At 39.5% G+C, this 21,056-nt stretch overlaps 1 protein-coding gene across 2 annotated transcripts; it reads left to right on the top strand.

The window, feature by feature from the left end:
- Window positions 1-4,175: 4,175 nt before the first annotated feature.
- On the top strand, window positions 4,176-21,056 carry LOC120416083 (tetratricopeptide repeat protein 14 homolog). 2 transcript variants are annotated; one of them, XM_052707451.1, is made up of 12 exons: window positions 4,176-4,401; window positions 5,013-5,335; window positions 12,651-12,727; window positions 12,893-13,015; window positions 13,094-13,308; window positions 13,769-13,981; window positions 14,046-14,449; window positions 17,785-18,072; window positions 19,046-19,260; window positions 19,337-19,593; window positions 19,665-20,048; window positions 20,145-21,056. In XM_052707451.1, the coding sequence occupies exons 2-12, from the start codon at window positions 5,053-5,055 to the stop codon at window positions 20,857-20,859; spliced, it is 3,174 nt and encodes a 1,057-aa protein (XP_052563411.1). In that variant the 5' UTR covers window positions 4,176-4,401; window positions 5,013-5,052; the 3' UTR covers window positions 20,860-21,056. The 2 variants fall into 2 exon arrangements, with proteins under 2 accessions (XP_052563411.1, XP_039433700.1); XM_039577766.2 differs by having other exon boundaries at window positions 19,665-21,056.

Here is a 21,056-nt window from a genome sequence, read left to right as displayed (position 1 = left end):
TCCCAAAGCATCGTTGCTCGGATGGCACGCCGGCGGTAAGAAGTAAAAAATACGCGATTGATAAGACCTTCTCATAGCGTCGTAGCTCGGAAGGCAACGATTGTTTCACTTTCTGGTCATATCATCTACCAAGATGAATCCTGACCTTCCCTTTCCTTCCCCTACTAACACAATTCCCCCACTTCCCGTGATGCTTGAAGGAGATGCTGTGGATTCAACGGTCTCATGCGGTGTCAACAGGTATAGAGCGACAAACTCTGTGTCTGATGAGTCTGCAACTTCAACTATCGGACTAACATTCCTACCTTTGTTGAACTGCATCTCCTTGGGGGGGCGCCGGTATTGACTTAAAGCAGAGATCTTCAGGGGTTATACAGTGAGGATGATTAGCTCCCACTATTCATCTGTTGGTTCATTGTGTAACTTCAGCTGATCCGTCAATAACGGAGTAGCAGCTCATTGGCAGTCAACCATGCTCATGCTCATGCTCATGCTCAATCTCGCGATTCTGCATCAAATTTCCCGCTGTCGTAAACAGGAATTATCAAATATTTCGATGCCTCCACTGTCCAGATTTTCAGTTACAATAAACCTTGATTGCCAAGATATGATCAAAAAGATCGTCATGGGAAAGGAGGGCAGTTAACACACCGAACTCGACGAGTAGCCCCCAAAAAAAAAAAACTAAAGTAAAACAATCCATTTTAACGACCCCTGGGTCTTTTGTGGTCTCTTTTGCAAGTTTCTGCTCATTTCTCGGCGTCCGAAGGTTATGTTATGAAGTAAAACGATACTCCGACGCGGTTTCTCCACGGTCCAGGTTTCCAGATGTCAACAAAATATCTACAGCGATAGAGATTTCAAGGCCAAATAGATCGCCGTGGAAAAGGAAGGCCGTCAGTACACAGAGCTCGAGGAGTGGCCTTCCAGCTGAAGGACACGGCGGGATCCTATTGCGAATTCCGAAACAAGTTGTGTTGTGGTCCAGAGTGTTTATCTGCGGAAAATAAATAACTAGGCAAACTGTCAAGTAGAGCAAACTGCGAGGCAAACTGTCAAAGTTTGTTTTGACATAAGCGTTTGCGATGGGAAGACAAGCAGAAAAATCAATAAAAATAAGAACAAGAAGACCCGCTTCAAAATTCAAATGCTCGTGTCATGTCCGTTCGTCCGTGATACAGCCTTGCAGCGAACCCAAGATTGGCAATGACGTTTTGGAATTTTGACAGTTTGGAACGCATGAATTACCCCATAGAGTTATCTATGTGCGCATGTATTGCGTGTACGTACACGAAAAAAAAGTGAGGTTAAATTTTGTACCGTCTAGCAAAACAAATGGCGTGCTAGTGTGCGTGAGAGCGGGCTTAGATAACTCTATTATCGGTTTCCTGCACGGGTGATGTGGAAATTGTTGCACATGGCTGAAGTTGGGAATTTTGCAACTTATTTTAATTTATGTTAAATTTCAAAATTTAAACACGAATCTACAGCGAATCGATGTGGAAACTAAAGATACACTAAAGGCACGATGATTTGCTGTGCAATTTTGATCAGAATCGCGATAAAAGTGATTAAAATTGAAAAATAATTATAAAGCAAATTCTGGTCTAGAATTTAACAAAATGTTGTTTGTTTTGTAAGACCTAATGTTATTGCACAATAATTATAGATTTTTTTTACAAAAAAATAAATTTTTCGGTTCGTCCACAATCAATCTTATGTTTGTAAACAAACGACGCAATATTGCCAATGTTGTTCGGTAGCTCATATCAGGCCATCGCCGGGGCCCTGGTCCTGATGCAAACAATGATCGAGCTCGAGCTGTCACAGCCCTGCGAAGTATGTTGGCTGACATATCGGGCGGTGAGTCAAAAAACCAGCTAAAAGTCGCCCGACAAAAAACTTTTGCTAGAAAGAGATAGAAAACCTGATGCAAACAAACGTCCAGCTGTCATGTAAACATACTTTGAAAGTGTTGGTAAATTACTGACTAGAAAGCCTTATTGGAAAATACGAGGTTGAGACTATGGCTTGTTCTTGAAATCTTTATATATATTTTTTTTCTCGAAAAATGGTGAGAGGTAACCACGCTTACATCATGGGTCCCATGAATTTTTAAAATATCTGAAAATTTGACATACATTTCAAACGACATTAAAAAATAACTTTGCAAAAAACAAATTTTCCCTCGGTCTCAACATTTGAATGCAAAAAGTGTTTAAAAATGCTTTCTACACTAGTTCAGTTGTTTTGCAATCATTAGTCTTAAAAAATATAAGATTTGACGAAATCAAACATTTCAACGAAAAAAAAAACTTTTGGCAAACATTCAAAAGATTATTAAATCAACCCAAACATCCTTAAAAATGATTTTACGCAAAAAGAATGCATTTTAAATGGATTTCAGCTGATTGCAAATTTCCATTGAACACTCAAACCCCGATGGTTTGACACCAACTGTTGTCAAACGAACGGGGTCACGTTTTAGTTTGACACCGTGTTGACACATGGCTTTCTGGCCTTGGTGTTGACACCCCTTTTACACGGAGTTCACACACACTGCCAAACGTTTGTTTTGATAGTGTGCGTGAGCGCCGTGTAAAAAGTGACAGTTCGTCACTTTTTAGTTTAGCTTTGACCAACCAACGGGGTACAAACTAAAAAAGTGTCAAACGAAAAAGTAACCAATCACCGGGTGAGTGTATTTGAAAGCTTTTTTGGGAAATTCAAACTTTGAACCAAATGTATGCATTCAAAAAGTGTGTTGATCTAGGTGTTGATGCTAACGATAGCTCGAACGATAGCCTAAAAAATATTGTAATTTGGTTTTAAAACATTCCGGAAAACTCCTTCTGGTCTCGATTTAGGACCGGGAAATTGAAAATCGAAATCTGGAGACCACCCTGCTTTATGTGTACTTATTAGGGTGGGTACGTTTTTCAAAAAGTTCTCGGATCAAGTTTTAGTATGGTTCCCCTTGTAGGGCATGCCCATAGGGACTTTCATGCCAAATATCAGCTTATTTGGTTGTAAACTGGCTGCGCGCATCAGGGTTAAAGTTTACATGGGAATTACTATGGGAAAATTGGAAATTTTGTTCAAACACTCCTACAGGTCTGGAAAAATAACGCGCCAACTTCTGGTATGGTCAGGCCTATGGGGAATGGTCTGGAGAACACTTTTCCCGAAGAGAGCATATGGATTCGTTGTCCCTAGACCTGGCGCATCGGCAAACAATCCGACGTCTCCGAAATCAACGGTTTTCCCCCAAAAAGCATCAAATTTTCCTTAGCATGCTATGAATGGTTGATGAACACCGCGACGCCATACGTCAGGCAGCTACCACGTGGTTGAAATATTTGCAAAAAAATACAAATTTGCTATGCAAAGATTCTGAATTCGACTAAATAATATCAGGATTGCTCGAAATGATCATTTTCTAGTTCAAAGAAGGTTTGCAATTGAATATTCCAGCCGTTTCTCACCCACGTGGTAGCTGCCTGACGTATGGCGTCGCGGTGTTCATCAACCATTCATAGCATGCTAAGGAAAATTTGATGCTTTTTGGGGGAAAACCGTTGATTTCGGAGACGTTGGATTGTAAGCCGATGCGCCAGGTCTAGGGACAACGAATCCATATGCTCTCTTCGGGAAAAGTGTTCTCCAGACCATTCCCCATAGGCCTGACCATACCAGAAGTTGGCGCGTTATTTTCCCAGACCTGTAGGAGTGTTTGAACAAAATTTCCAATTTTCCCATAGTAATTCCCATGTAAACTTTAACCCTGATGCGCGCAGCCAGTTTACAACCAAATAAGCTGATATTTGGCATGAAAGTCCCTATGGGCATGCCCTACAAGGGGAACCATACTAAAACTTGATCCGAGAACTTTTTGAAAAACGTACCCACCCTAGTACTTATGGAAAACAGTTGCTCAAAGCAAACAATTATTTTTTTTTTTAGAAAAAAAAGCTCGGCTCAACGTTCCTAAAACAAAATCATTGGAAATCTTTGCTTACAAAAAATCCTCGCAAAATCCGCAACTCGACCTTAACATCATGCAGACATTTTGCAAATTTAACCCAACCTGCTACAGACTTTGTCACCCTTTGGCAACACTTGCCCGATTACGTCACCCTCGCTGCCATGATGACTTTTCGCTTCTCTGTCGTTGGCTTTTCATTCCGTTCCGTAACGTTGCCGTGTTCAGACGCGGCCACCCTCGTCAAGAGTGTTTTAACTTCTATCTGCTGCGCAGTGCCGCCTGTGAAAATTGTGGATATTTTTTTCTATGCAAAAGTTTTGATGGTTTTTCAGTGCAATTTTTAGGATTTTCAGCGTGAAAAGCGCGCCGCGCATGTAGTGGCGCACCGTTTATACCCTTTGGAGGTTAGTTTCCAGGTGAGCGACTAGTTTTTAAGTGATTTTTTTTGGTTTTGTAAATTTTCAACGCAGCGCGTCAGTCGCGCTGCTAGAACTGAAAGAAAATGCCCCCTTCGTCCGGTCGGCCATCTTTAGAGTTTGCAAAGTTAGAAGTTGTGGAAAATATTTTGATTCTCGCGTTTGGCCTCGGGTGGGATGGAATTTGTGTTTTTAGGATTTGGGGGTGGTTTTATCTAAAAAATGCGATGATCAAAGCTGCAAATACGGTTTCGAAAGAAAGATACGGCCACGGTTGCTCCCCCAGGGGTTATGCCCCCTTCCCTACCGCAACCCGGTGGTGAGGTGACAGGTCATAAATCAATACTGTTGAAAAACTGACGAGTTGGCAGCAAGCCGGCTGATCCGGAAACCGTGGCAACGGGGCCTTCTTGTTGTCGTGTCTCCCTGACCAAAACAATGCAGTTTGTTGTGGGAATCAATCGCTGTTCGTAAGTATGATCAACCGGTCTCTGTCAATCAATCCGTATTGCCGCGCCGCCGTGTCCCTCACCGTCCCCAACTTCGAATCTCAACGTGTGCTGGTCAAACCAAAAACATTTTGTGTATCTCTTCCTCCCCTTCCACTGTAGATTCTCTCTCACAATCCGCCCAAAGTGACCTCCCGAGATAATGGATGTCGGTCTGGTGGAGAAAACGATCGGCTTCCACGGCTTGCCGTTGCAAAAGATATGGGAAGGCGAACGGGGCGAGTCCGACCTGGCCCGGCTCGGCATCATTAGTCCGGACTTTTCCGTGTACCAGTCGCGCCAGAAAATCCTTAACTTCCACGATCGCGCCAAGCGCTTCAAGCTGCACCAGTTCCTTTCGAAGAAGGCCGACCTACTGTTCGACCGGGCGCTAAGCGTGCCGGCGCCGCGCAGGGAACGGTGCGCTCCCGGGGACTTCCAGCAGAGTGAGTAGTGCGCGACGGGGGAGGGCATTCGCTTTTGGGGGTGGGAGAGGGGTCAGTTCGGAACGTCGGAACAAACATAGTCGATAAGCGCACCATCGTGTAATTCTAGACAGGTTATTTTTAGAAGTCCCAGTTTCCTCAGCCGCGTCAAAATAGCATCTGATCTAATGATTGCTAAAATTGTGGTTCTATTGAGCAATGTCTTGAGCCGTGAATTGAATCAATGCCGCGCACACATTTGGTAGCGACGACTGCAGATGGATTCAGACTGAAGCATAACTTGAGGGTTTTCCCAGAATTGATAATGAACTCTTATTGAATTGAACAAAATTAACACTCAAGCTAATGCTGCCCATGCTAAATATTTATTAAACAAGGATTTTTTTTTCTTTCCATTTAAACTTGACTCAATGTGTTGCTTTTGATTTGGAAAAGTACCGTAATCTGGGGCGAATAGGGACTTCAGTCTGAATAGGGACAGCAGTTTTTAGAGCACTTAAAGCTTTTAAATTTGGAAATGGATGCACACATTTTGTTGGTCTGAGTCTGTTCTAACCGAAACCAACCAGAAAATTCAAAATTTTTTGCTCCAATATGGTTAAAACTGCTGTCCCAATTCGCCCCATGTCTCCCGATTGACCCCAGTTTACGGTACCCAGATTTGCACGTGATATGTGAACATTTTCTTCCTTTCTAATCAAATGCCTATCTTCGTCAAATGGAGAGTTTGATACTCGATCAAAGCTCCAAAAATACTATTTAGGCCAGTGGTTCTCAACCTTTTTCGTTGCATTCCCCCCTAAGCTTATTTAAAAAACCTTCATTCCCCCTCCCTCATTTTTAACAATTTTTTTGATTAAATTATTTAACAATAAAAAAAAAGATTGATGTTTTCAAAGCATAAGTAAACAAATCATACAACAAATTTGAATTTGTGATTGCGAAATAAAATGAACTACTTTTGTTCTTTTCAATTTGTTCGATTTAATAAAAAGTAATTGAACAAGTTTTGTTTTAAGAAAAATTAAAGACGTGGGGATTTGAAAAAAAACTGAGCGCAAAAAAAGAAATAAATTCTTATACATCTTTAGAAATAAAAAAGGTCTTAGTTAATAATAGAAAGAGCACAACAACAAAAAAAAAACATTTAAAAATGTATTTTTAAACCTGACAGAATCCAGTCTTACATAAATTATTGTGAAGATATTATTTTTTTAATTTTTATTTTCAATTGAAGTACTGTTTCACAACAAAAATTTAAACTATCAGTTTAATTATTACAAAAAAAATTGTTTTATTATTCAGCATAAACCACACAAAAATGCTATAAAAAATCAAATCAGACAGTCACAAACAATATTTCCAATGTAATTTAAAGATCAGCTGAGATTGAAACGACAGCAAAACACAAATTAATGAAAATTATCATGATGGACAAACTGCAAAAATCGTCCATTTTTTTTAAATAAATTAATTTCAAATATTTTTAAGAACTGATCAACATTTTCTGATTTATAAGAAAACATGAAGGATTACTAAGAAAGTATCAGGAAATGATTCATTTTCTGAAAACACGTTTAAGACATTGAATTTCTTTTGCATCCTCATTTCCCCTCAAGAATGCCCAAACACTGATTTAGGCTATAAACTTACCAGCAAAAGCACCGTCTCGAGTAAGCACGCAAATTTATGCCATTTACTGGCCAAAAATCGACGGTAACATTTCAAAAGACATCATGTACATGTTGACACTTTCTGGGTTATTGCATATTCTGAAAGTACTCCTAATAAGCTACTTCTCCACCAAAAATGAGCAAAAGTTACTTCAGTAAAGTCTGTTTAATCATGATTTTAAATAAAGTAACATAAACAAAATCTCTGCCATCAGCAGTCTCTGTTTATATAGCCCTGTCAACCTGTCAAACAAAAGACTACATGAACCTCGTGACGGAAAAAGCAACATGAACAAAGCGCCATGTACATTCGGCGAAGAAAACCGAATCATAACAAAGCATCCCCCTCAATGCCAGCAGGGTTATATAAACGTTGATGATTTCAAAAGAAGTTATGTTTGTTTTTCTCAAATAAAATTACGGAAATAATGTTTTATTGAATTTGGATGATCAAGTATCAATAAAAGCAACGTTTTTCATCGTTTGTTATTATTAGAACATCTTATTTTGCTTTTATATTAAAATGGGAATTGAAAATGGATGCTCAACATTCAAATGCGTTTTTCTCAAAATGCATGGTTTGTACATGATGCTTTTTGAAATGTTGGCGTCGAAATATCAAATTTAATGCACTTTCGATCATAACTTATATTTTGCGAGACCATTTCTCATCATTTTGTTGGCACTCACACGTGGAAGAAAAAAGAACTAGCTGAAAATAGAAAAATAGTCGTTTTTTAATGCTTGTAAAAGGTATAGAACAGCTTTTAGTAAAAGTGAAAATAAACAGAACTGTTCACAAAAAGTTGCTCTACTCGCTGATGTACTTGGTTTAGCAAGGAACACTCCAGATTATCCAGCATCATTCAAACGCGACAGCTTATTAGGTTTAAAATGGGTATATTTCTGGAGTTTTTTTTGAAAAGGTCCAATAAACCAAATTTTCAGTTTTTGCTTTTTGGGTTTTTTTTTTCAAAAACACCCTAAAAGCAAAAACTGGAAATTTGGTTTATTTGACCTTTTCAAAAAAAAAACTCCAGATTTCCACCAGTTCATTAAAATAATCGCATAGAATGTAGTTCTTTACGATTATTCGCAAATCGACTTTTCTTTTTGTATTTTTTAAAAATTTAGCTCAAACTTTGTGAAGGCCTTCCCTATGACCAAAGAAGCCATTTTGTGTCATTGGTTCACCCATACAAGTCTCCATACAATTTTGGAAGCTGTCCGTACAAAAAAAAGGTACTTAAATACTCGAAAATCTGTAACTTTTCAAGGAAATTTTTGATTGGTTTGTTGCCTTCGGGAAAAAAGTAGCTATAAATTAGGACTGTTCAGAAAAAATAAGAAACTCGAAATTTTTTTTTTAAATTTTCACAAAAACTAAATTCTTTAAAATTGATTTTTTTTATTTTCGAGATTTTTGGATATGTTTTAGGGAAACCAAACCCGCAAATTTTGAGCCATAGAGAAGTGTGGTCAACAATTTTGACGCCGAATTATAAATTTTATTAAAAATAGTGATTTTTGGAAAAAAAAATAAATTTTGTACATATTTTTTTGAGCTAAATTTTTTGATGTAATTTTAAGTCTAGTGAAATTTATTAAAACCAAGTACACTAACGAGTGGAGCAACTTTTTGTAAACATTTCTGTTTATTTTCACTTTTATTAAAAGTTATCCACTGATAGAAGCCATCCTTCCCCTTTAATGAAGCGGAACTCAACCCCACCACTCGTCTGTGATATTAGTTTTAAGGAACCCCACGTTTCGATCTCACTAGGTTTTTTGGCCAAATTTTCCCTAGTTTTTGTTTAATTGCATTCGAAGAACCTTCTGTTACCAAGCGGTTATTGAAAAGGAAATAGTTGCAAGGAACACCAAATCTCTATGAACCAGTCATTCACACAAGTTGTAAAATTGTTATTTCGGTAAATAAAATGAATTGAATATTAAAAGTTATGCTTTTTCTTTTATAAGCACATAAAAAAATATTCCCAAATGCATTCGAATCAGTCGAGAGCATTGGGCCACGCCCAATTTTCTATTTTCAGCTTAGTTCTTTTTTTCTTCCAGCGCTCTTTTGGGCCTGCTTAGTGCTGCCAAAATTGATGAAATTTTAAGCGAACACTCACGAAAAGTAGCATTTATAGAGAAAATTTCCTGGCAGCACTGGCTCACTCCAACAGGCGTTGCACCAGCATGTTGGTGGTGTTGGTGGCCACCCTTTGTTCTTTATTTGCCTTCGCTCCTCGCTCGGTTTTCTTCAGCCTTCGATTGGAATGGGTATTCAAAATTCAAACGTCAGAAGACTTAGCGCGTTTGTTTTTTTGATGGCGCTTGCTAATTATTTACATTTTTCGGGATTATTTTTCAAGTGAGTGACTAAAGAATGTGCAAAAGAACATTTTGCCGGTAGTTGGAAGCAATTTTATATTTTATGCGCTTTGAAATCGTTAGCGCAAGTGAAAAGATATTGATAGCGACTTTCGTTAAGCAGTTAACTGCCCATGTTCGCATAAATGTCCCATATGCAAAAACAGCAAGCTGAGAAAAACGCTTTTGAAGTTTGTCCCATACATAAGGCTACGTGTTGAGTTTTCGTGAAAAAACTGGATTTCCTCCTGATTTGTAGAACAAAGTACTGGATGTTATAGGCTTTTCTGAAAGAGCACACGATTTTGAACCAAACTGCATTATTAACTCAAAAACGATGAAAATGCATATGGGACATTTATGCGATCATGGGCAGTTAACTTCTCATTTTGCGTGTGGATGTGTGTGCCAACAAAATGATGAGAAATCTGGAGCAACATTTGAAAGGGGCGGTACGACATTGCTCTTACGGCCTTTCGTCCCATTTAAACGCGTGTAATGAAAGGCCGTAAGAGCAATGTCGTACCGCCCCTTTCAAATGTTGCTCTGGAAATGGTCTTGCAAAATACAAATTATGATCAAAAAGTGCATTAAATTTGATCTTTTTGGCCAGTAAATGGCATAAATTTGCGTGCTTACTCGATGCGGTGCCGTTGCTGGTAAGTTTATATCCCAAATAGTATTTTTGGAGCTTTAATCGAGCATTAAACCCTTCATATGACGAAGATAGGTGTTTGATTAGAAAGGGTATATTTCCCCTACTTAAAATATTTTTTGATTAATTTCAGTGAAATTTTTTTTTTCGATTTTTGAAAATAGTGACTTAGGCCGTTGCAAATATCTTTTGAAGTTTATGTCGCTCGCAGCAAAAAAAAAAAAATTGAATTTACAAGCCATGGTTTCATCATTTGAATGAAAAAAGTGTTTTAAAATGTCCAGTTGTTTTGACATCATTAGTTTCCAAAATATCTGCGTATTAACGGAAATTTTATTTTCTTGCTATGCATTGGAATTTCATAACAATTAAAAATATTTTTATTCCAGGGAGGGGTGACATAAAGTTTAAAACATGCAATCATTAGTTTTCAAAATATCCAAGTATCGGAGAGATTTTTTTTTGTCGAAAAAAAAAACTTTTAGCGGTGCTGTACACTGCCGCTCGAAGCTAGTTCGTCCCATATGTAATTTCGTCAATTTTGAGGTAATAATGCAGTTTGGTTCAAAATCATGTAAACTATCAGAAAAACCAATAAAATGTAGTACTTTGTTCTAGAAATCCGGAAAAAATCCACTTTTTCGTGAAATTCTAACACGTAGCCTTAGGCTGGTACAAATTTTATTTAAAGTTTTTGTCCCCCCCCCCCTTCAATGTTGGCCCGAAAAATCAGGGGGCAAAAAAATATTTTTTCAAAAAACTTCATTTTAAAACACTTTTTCCATGTAAATGTTGAAACTATGGCATGTTATTTTAATATTTATATTTTTTTATTTTTTTGCACCCCCCCCCCCCCCCTCGACTCCGGCCAGAGCCGAGGGAAAAAAAACTTTTAAAAATATTTGCATCGGCCTTATGAGCGGGACAACATCGACACGCGTTTTTCTCGGCTTGCTGTTTTTACATATGGGACAGACACGATTAGAGCGGCAGTACATTAGAATTCACAAAAATTGAAAATATTTTTGATCGATTTGCAACGGCCTTATTCATTTCTTATTTCAAATGGAAAAACTAATGATGGAAAATTGCTTCTTTTGACATATGGAATGAACGGACTTAGTTTCAAAAGTAATACAAATCTGGAGTTTTTTTAAAAAAGGTCCAATAAACCAAATTTTCAGTTTTTGCTTTTTGGGTGTTTTTTAATACCCCTGACTTAAGGCGGTTTCAAAAACACCCAAAAAGTAAAAAACTTAAAATTTAGTTTATTGGTCCTTTAAAAAAAAAACTCCAGAAATATAAAAATCAGGAAAAAATGGCAAAATCTATAGAATTATAAACAAATAGTTTAGTTAAAGGGGGAATTTCAAGTTTTAGTTTAATTTCTGAATATAGAGTAAAACAAGATTTTGCGTAATTTGGGAGCTTTTTTAAACTAATGATAAACAATGTAAGATTCCCAGATTGTGCTACAGAAAATTTAAAAATATTGGAAGCCTATACATATGTGAGTTCAGAATATGTAATCTGGGTGAAGAATAGAGTGAATGCGTAACGTGATTTTCGAATGAACCTTCTTTGTTCACATCTACAAACAGCCTCCTACGTTCAAGCACAAGCATGACTTTTTTCTTACTAGTAAATGAGCTGTTTTGTAATCCGTGGTATGTTTTATTTTGTCTAGTTTTTGACTGTTTTGCTGTAAAATTGTGTGTGTTTTCAAGTTTCGATCGGTTGGAAGATGTTTTTCTTTTTTTACGGGTGACGCTGAACTGCAGCGAGAGTGTCATCCTGCGATGTCACAGATTTATTTTCTGGCTGATTTTCCTGCAGCAAAAACATAGTTAATTCCAGCGAAGCTGATCCAACAAGCAGAGAAGATTTTCACTAAACCAGTAGGTTTTCAAAGGAAATAAAAACAATCAAAACAGCTTCTGAATCGATAAAATCGCATCGACTCCATAAACAACTTCCATTCATAATGTGACGATCTCGCCTTCAATTTTCATAATATTTCTTGACTTCAACTCAACATTTTCAAAGGCTACATATTTTCATTCTTGCAACAAAAAAAAAGGCAATTTTTAATAATCGATAACAATACTTTCTATTTTTGGCGAACAGTAAATTGGTTCCACTTTGACAGTTTGAAATTGAAGCCGTTTTGTGAAACACTATTCAGCACCCAGTATGAAATCACTAAGCGTGGTGTGGTTTATTTTGGAAGAAAAACTGTTAACGTGGATGCCCCCAAGACCACACTGAAAAATATGTATTTGAAGAATATAAATAATCAAAACTTGAATCAGTGTACTGAATTCTAACAAACAACTGGGGAAAGTTTTTTTGTAGAACAAAAGTTTGTGATCTGGCAAAAACAAAAAACACGCACATACTTAAAATAAATTAGCAGCGATGGTTTAAATATTTTTGAATTTATTGCTAAAGTGCTTTTAACATGAGACAGAGTTGCCAGATCTCCAACATTTCGGGAAGAATATTTCGCGAAGCGTTTACTAACCTTTTTTCCGACGTCCTGAATTCCCCCCTTTAGCGATGCCCCATTTGCTAAAATTTTGCTCAAATAATCATTGGATCTTCTTTTCAGATGAAAAATTCTTAATACCTCCAATTGATGTATTTATCGATGCGGATTCCCACGAAAAGATAACGCACTTTCTAGAGGTACTGGATCAAACACGTTATTTTTAGCGCTAAGGACGGCTCCTTTGCTGTCGCACTTTTTCAGAGATTAATTAAAAAAAAAACGCTCATGAGCGCAGTTGAACCGCACTTAGAAATTCATATTAAAACGAAAATGTATACATTTCTTTCGCCCGCCGATTCAAGACTGTTACACCGGGCGACGTGGTCTACGGAGCGGTTCTGAATCGATCCCCGCAAGGAATCATATTCAAAGTGTTGTACTCGCTGGGCAACACGTGCTGCTTCATAAATACCTCTGCGATCAAGGTAGGTGTCGGCACGTGGCATAGCCGGGATCGGATCGCGACGAATAACGGCCACCTCGGCGGTTTCTGTCTCTTTTAGGCGTACGTCTCGAGCAGTTATCTGGTGTCGATTGAGGATAAGAATGGCACGCCGCGTAATTTTGCCGCGAATGATTTGGTTTGTTGTGAGGTGGCTGTGGCCCAGCCGGACGCCCGAAAGCTCGTTTGTACCATGCACCGTACCGTGTTGAGCCGCGCACCGGCCTCCATAAAGTATGGGCTGATTATGCCGGAGGATTTGCCCGCCGCTTACAAGTAAGTGCCTGCGCGTTTACACACTTTCGGAAACAAAAAAAATCATCAAACACACACCAACAAATGCTAATTGCTGCTCTGAATAAATAACAATTTTCCCATCTTTTAGTAAGTTGTACTTATTGGGCGCGCGCGCGTGTTATCTTGGGGGAAACACATTGAGGATGGTTTGTTCTGGGGAAGGTCCCTCCGCGTTCTAAAATGGCCAATCGCGTGCCGCGAGTCATATTGATTGTTCAATTGTATGACTTTGCGGTAGGGGGAAATTATTGTAATTTGTTTCTATTTGAGTCTAAACATTGGCCGACACGAGCATCCCCGACTTGTCTCTTTTTTTTTGTTGTTCTCTTTTGGCCTTCTACCCTGGTTTTATTGATTATGAGTATAGCTTGGCGAACGACCTTGACCAACGACACTGTTCTTTTCCATCCCCAACTCGTGCGCGCTCTCGCGAACGCAGTCTAGCGGCCACCAAGGATATCAAACCGTATGAGTACTATCTGAAGCGGTCCGCGTCCTTCAACGATCCCCGCGAGACGGAGAGTTTGATGCAACAGCTGGGACTCAACGGAAGCGAATATTACACCAACATGTCGGGCTTGAAGGGCAAATTCGGTTCGAACGAGTTCGCCGGAGAGTTGCGCAACGTACAGGCCAGCAAGTGGGCCTTCAGGTGAGAATTGGATCGGGAGCGACCTTCGCCGAGCTGTTTGTACTAACTCCCCCACCCCCCTCAGATCGGTCGCCGAAGGCATCGAGCACTTTAAGGAGGGCCGCCACGCGGAAGCGTTCCAATGTTTGAACAAGGCGCTCAGCATCGATCCGCGCAACGTGGAAGGGCTGGTGGCGCGTGGTGCCCTGTACGCCAACAGTGGCTCGTTCAAGAAGGCCGTAGACGATTTCGAAGCGGCCCTCAAGATCAACGCGTCGCACGCGAACGCCCGCAAGTACATGGGCGAAACGTTGGTCGCGCTCGGGCGCAGCTACGAGGAGGAGAACCGGCTGGACGAAGCGAAGAAAGCGTACCAGGACTGTTTGAACATTATACCGCACCACGAGGAGGCGCAAAACTCGTTGGATTTTCTCAAGTCGAAAACGTTTAACAAGCAAATTGTGGCGCCGAACGAGCTGGAGCTGCCAGGTGAGTGGTTTCGCGGGGTTGGTTGTGGTTAAATTAGGGTTTACAATGACCTAATTCCCGTTGAGTTGTGGAGTGTTTGATATTGTAAGATTCAGATATATTTATTGTGGTAAAGAATACAAACGTTGGACCAACCTGAGGCAATTTTCTGCAAAGTTCCTATGAATAGCAAAAGCGCAGAACGTAAAGAAGAGAGGAAAATTCTTATAAGGGCAGTGTTCCAAGGTGCGGGGCAGAATGGGCCACCTAGAAAAGCACTACCTCTTTACCATTACACATTTAATAAATTTAAATATTCTTTGAGCTTTGTTGTAAAAAGACTTGAAATATGTTTTTTCTTGGAGAAGTCGGGAATTCACCGAAATCCGCAAAAAATCGGAAAAAGTCGGGAATTCACCAAAATCCGCAAAAAAAACGTGAAAAAGTCGGAAATTTGTGATTTTTTTTCAAAAAGTCGGTAATCCTAAGTTTACTTGTTTGAAAATTATTTTCTAATTCTTGAATAATTTTGTCAAAAAGTCGGTAATCCTAAGTTTACTTGTTTGAAAATTATTTTCTAATTCTTGAATAATTTTGTCATATTTTGTACAATTTTCAAATAAAATTCAATCATTTTTTCTTAAGTTACTTATTTAAAATTCAAGGTTCCTTTCACTATTTAGGCCATTTAAGACATTTAAAATCCTAATAAATATTAAATTCATTGAACACAGATTTTTATAATATTTTTTTATGTATCAACAGATTTTTAACTAATTTTTGTTTATCAAACAAGATCTATTTATCAAACAAACTTAACTAAAAATAACAACATTATTAATTAAAAACTACTTGAAAAATAGAACCTAATTTTAACGATAATGGCCAGCGTAAAGTTATGATTGTGTTTTAATATTGATTGAATATTTGAAAAAAAAATCCAGCAAGAGTTTGGCAATGGTTTTTTGTGGAAAATACTCATTAAGTCATTTCAAATATCTTTTTCCAGAGGAGCAATTCTCTACGAAATCGGTCTTTTTTTTAGAATTTTAATTTTTGTATTTTTTAATCCGACTGAAACTTCTTTGATACCTTCGGTATGCCCAAAGAAGCCATTTTGCATCATTAGTTTGTCCATATAATTTTCCATACAAATTTGGCAGCTGTCCATACAAAAATGATGTATGAAAATTCAAAAATCTGTATCTTTTGAAGGAATGTTTTGATCGATTTGGTGTCTTGAGCAAAGTTGTAGGTATGGATATAGACTACACTAAAAAAAAATGCTACACGGTAATTTTTTTTGGTGATTTTCTATTTAACTTTTTGTCACTAAGAATTGATTTGCAAAAAACACTATTTTTATTTTTTGATATGTTCTAGGGGACATAAAATGGCAACTTTTAAGAAATTTGCAGGTTGTAAAATCAAATTTGCAACCAAAAAGTACTTGGTGAAATTTTGATAAAGTGCACCGTTTTCAAGTTTAGGCCATTTTTAGGTAACTTTTTTGAAAATAGTTGCACTTTTTCTTTTTTTTAAATTAGTGCACATGTTTGCCCACTTTTGAAAAGCTGAGAAAATTCTCTATATTTTGCTTTTTGAACTTTGTTGATACGACCCTTAGTTGCTGAGATATTGCCATGCAAATGTTTAAAAACATGAAAATTAATGTTTTCCGAGTCTCACTTAAACAACCCACCATTTTCTAACGTCGATATCTCAGTAACAAATCGTGCTTTATTAGGGCGGTTGTTTGGGTGGGACTTAGAAAACATCAATTTTCCTGTTTTTAAACCTTTGCATGGCAATATCTCAGCAACTTAGGGTCGTATCAACAAGGTTCAAAAAAGCAAAATGTAGAGAATTTTCTCAGCTTTTCAAAAATATTTTTTTTCAAAAGTGGGCAAACATGTGCACTATTTTAAAAAAATAAAAAGTTCGACTATTTTCAAAAAAGTGCCCTAAAAATTGCCTTGAAAACGGTGCACTTTATCAAAATTTCAATTGTACTTTTTGATTGCAAATTTGATTTTACATCGAAAAATAAAGTTGAACTATTTTTGCGACCAATATTTCGAGTTTTTGAAAAAAATCAGTATTGATTCAAAACATATATCAAAAAATGATAAAAAAAAGTGCTTTTTTTGCAAATCAAGTTTTAGTTTAGTTGTTTATGGGTAAATAACTATAGATTAAGCTAGATTTTCAGTTTTCGGAAAACTCAAATATCGAATAAAATCTAATCGTTAGTCGTTCGAAAAAAAATTAAAAACTTTATGAATCTAGAAGAGAACTTAAGAAAATTAAACGCATTTTTAGATATTTTTCTAGATTCTTTGAAATCGTGTAATCATGTTTAAAAGCTAAAAAAAATAAAATTAAAAATAAAATGTTATATTTAATAATCGTTAACTTTTTGCCATTTCGAGTTAAAATAAAGTATCAAAAACTATAGTTTTCCAGTTTAAAAAAATAACATTGAAATTAGAAGTATTTTTAAGTTTTCAGTTATTTTCAAAGACTATTATTTATGTTTTTACTCTGAATCAAAATGCTTCTATTTTTAAAGCATATTTTAGGAGTTTGTTGCTGAGTTTCTTTTTTTACGAAAATTGTAAATAGTTTGATTTTTTTATTGATCCTTTAGTACTGTATCTTGGATTTTGCCCGCACTTTTCTCCTCGCACTTTCCACCTAACTACAAAATTGGTACTTTAAATTGCGATTGACAGCTGAAGTTTTTTTTTATAAAGAATTTTTTGTTTGAAATCTTCATTTAGATATAAGAAATGCTTATTTTTTGAGTTTATGGGAAAGTCGGGAATGTGAAAATGGGATTTGAGTGGTCACCCTGATGTGTTCAATCATAAGCCATGAGATTAATGAAACGCAGATACTTTGCAGAATATTGCCCTCTCAGTTTTTGGTTGGTCTCTTCAGCATATATTTGCTTCAACTGTGCTTGATCTCCTTTGAATCTTGTTTCAATTAATGTCCTTTGTTTCAGCGTTAGTAAGTACTTGTAAAGATATGAAATTTAAAACGCACTGCAGAGAGATAACAAAATTATTTACAACGAATCATCACAAGTTGATAAGTTAATCGAACCAAATTTAAACCGTCAGAGAAAAAAAAAAAATGAATGACCAACTTTTACGAAGAATGAAACAAATAGCAAAAACTAAAAGTTATATCACTGATGTTGTCCTGAGTAAGGCCACTTTTCCCACATAAAGCTGTTTATCTTTGCTTGGTCGGTCGAGACACACTTCAAGCTTAGTTCGTGGGCCCTGCGTCGCTTCCATCATCCATAACCGCGTCCCTCTTCCTCCCGCTTCAAATCTTTCTTGCAGCGCTGAATCTACCGAAAGCACCACTGCGCGACCACCTACTGAAGGGCGCCGAGCCGGACGCGTCCGCCGGTGGCTCCAAACGGGACGGCTCCGAGGCTCGCCGCGACCGGAAGGCACTAAAGGCGGCAAAGGACAAAAAGAAACGGCACAAAAAAGCAACGTCCGCTACGGGGGTCCCCGGCGCCGCAGGTGGCCACACCAGCTCGAGCGACTCCAGCTCCGAGTCGGATTCGAGCGATTCGTCGTCAAACTCGGACAGCTCCAGCAGCGATTCCAGCTCGGATTCGGGTAGGTTTTTCGATTTGTAGGGGATTGTGCGGTCCCTTTCCCTGTTACTAAAATGCATTTTCAGGGCGGATTTTGAACTTGCTTCCAACTCGAAGGCACACACACTCAAGTTAATGGCGATGAATTTTGTACGGTTTTGAGACGAGATGTTTGTGTTTTTGTGTGTGCCTCACTTTTGCTTTCTGTCCCGCCAATTCACTCTGATGACCTGCAACACACACCACCAACCTGCAACGATTTGGTTTCTTTCTACATCACTGTTCCTGTATGTTTTAGGTTTAAAGAAATGCTTTCCATTGAAGGAAGATGATTATGTTTTGTTGTCGCTAGAACTGATTGAACTGAACATGAGGAGATTTGATTTTGTACGAATTTGAGCGCGACCCCGAACACACACAAAAAAATGTGAGGAAATTGCACAAACTCGCTCTGTCGAGACATGCTGAAGAAGTAGATTGAAACCCTTCACCGCAAATAATAATAAAAAAAAGATTGGAAGATTGAAACTGGCCAAGCGCGGATCCGATATTCGTCCGGCGGAACCAGAAACCATCTTTAGAATGCCGTTTTGTTGTAGAAATATGTAACAAAAATCCAAAATCAGTATGGAACATGATGTGAAATGTAGCAAAACAGGAAGCGTCTGATCCAAAGCAAAAATGTGAAAAGAGTGTCGTATTTGTTGCTGCTGCCACTGGAAATGGGAAAAAAATCTAATCAGACTGAGATGTTGAGTGAATCTTGTCCGGCAGCACACGAAGTTCGAAGGTGGTTACCCCTTAACATCAATACAAAAAAAAAACACTACTAAAGAACCATTTTTTGTCGATTGCCATTATTTTGCGCACCGTTTTGTCCTTTGCGATCGCGAAAGAAGTTGTTCCATTTCCGTTAGTTGCAGTACAATCTCTCGTCGCGCGCGCGCAAAGACCCCCCGGATCAGGAACTCACTACGATCGTTTCTCTCTCGCAGGTTCGTCGTCCCGGTCGTCGCGCCCCAAGAAGCGCCTGAAGCGGGCCAAGAATGACAAAAAGCTCAAATCGCTGTCGCCGCTCAGCAAGCGCATGTCCGCCGGCATGGGCAACGATGCCCGCGGCGGGGACGGTTCCTTCCCCTTTGGCAACCAGTCGGCGGCTTCGACGTCCCTTTCCTCGGGCATTCCGCCGCAGGATGAGTACGAGCAGAAGGTGCGTGCGGCTTGTGGCTGGGGTAGCCAGTCGGGGAGTACTAATTGGCTCTTTTTTTGTTTTTGTTTTGGTGCAGGTTCGTAAGTTTTTGGAGACGACGCACGACGAGGACAACTACGAGGAAAAGGTAAGACGGTTCATGGCCGAGGCGGCCAAGTACACGAAGGAGCGCAAGGCCGCGGATGAAAAGACCAAGAAGAAGAAGAAAAAGGAAGAGAAGAAAGCGAAGAAGGAAAGCAAGAAGAAGCGCAAGTCCGAGGAGAAGAAAAAGGGAAAGAAGAAGGACAAGGACGATGATCCGCTGAACAGCGATAAGCTGAAGGAAGCGTTGAAGTGAGTACTTTGTTCGGGATGCAATCTGATCAAGGACTAACCGTACCGTTTGTGTGCACTTTTTTTTTCAGGATATTCGAAAACTTCCCCGTGCTGGACGAGCTCGGTAGCAAACTGTCCGAGTATTACGCCAAGATGGACAGCTCGGCTGGGCCCAGCGGAGTTTCGAGCGTAATGTCGTCGCTGCTGAGCAAGACGTCCAAGAAGGAAGCGGCCGCCAAAAGCGACGAACCTAAAGCGGCAACAAAGGTGGCCAAGGAAGCGCCCAAGGACGGCAAGTGGCGCATGATGTTCAACAAGGACGAGCGAACCGCGGTCAAGGAAACGGTAGCGACCAAACCATTCGTGCCGAAGCAGTACGCGTTCGCGAACGATTCGGACGACGAAAGTGTCGTGGTGGAAGGATTCACACCGGCGCCACCACCCCAGGCAAAGACCACCCAGCGGATTGTTCGGTATGAAGAAGAAAAAAAACCGAAGCAGCCCGCCGTTAGCCAGATGTCAACGGTGAAATCAGGCCCAGTTGTACTAGACAAGTTTGGTAATTTCAGATTGGCAAACGCCGAAGACGCTGCGAAACCTCCGGAGCCATCCGCGCCACCACGTCGCTCAAGAAGTCGCTCGCGTGGGAAACGGTACAGCTCGAGCGGATCTGGCTCGGACAGCCCGCGACGCCGCTCTCGGTCGGGAAGCTTCAGACGCCGCAGCAGCAACTCCAGATCGCGCTCGTACAGCAATTCTCGCTCCCGGTCATACTCACGAAGTCGGTCACGCTCGCGCAGCTTCGAACGACGTCGCTTTATTGACCGACGCAACAACTACAACATGAATAACAACAACTTCCGCGGCAGGGGCAACTTCTACAATCGACCCTACGGAAACTATCAAAACTGGAACAACCGGGGCAATTTCATGCACCGACGAGGTGGGTACAACAACAACTTCCGCGGCGGCTACAACAACCATCAGTTCCGCCCGTATCACCACAACAATCGCGGTTACTACAACCATCGAGGTTACCAGAACTACAACAATTACAACAACAACCAGAACCGAAGATATCAGAACAATCGTTCGTACAGTCGCAGCACTAGCAAGTCCCCTGACCGCGACCGTTCGCGCTCGAACGATCGCAGCACAAAACGATCGAGCGAAAAGCCCGTGTCGGTCGATTCGGACGATAACGGAGCGTCGTCGACCAAGTGGAGCGAGAAGGGTGATTGTGATCCGGCACCGGCGAGAACCGAAGAGAAGAAGGATGATTAGGAATCTGGCGTTCGGGTTTCCTAAGTTTTAACGTCGATCAAGATAACAATCTTGAACTTTAAATAATAATGATGATCATAATTGTGTACTTTATACTACTACTGGCTGCAAAAGCTATTCTCTCGTTGTATTTCAGCATACACAAACCAGAACACTAATAAAAAACCACTAACCCTTTATCCCAAAAAAACAAAACA

The sequence above is a fragment of the Culex pipiens genome, chromosome 2 (genome assembly GCF_016801865.2).
Source record: "Culex pipiens pallens isolate TS chromosome 2, TS_CPP_V2, whole genome shotgun sequence".
Lineage (NCBI taxonomy): Eukaryota > Metazoa > Arthropoda > Insecta > Diptera > Culicidae > Culex > Culex pipiens.
The sequence above is the reverse complement of the archived record's forward strand: the minus strand, read 5'-3'. Positions and strand labels throughout refer to the sequence as shown.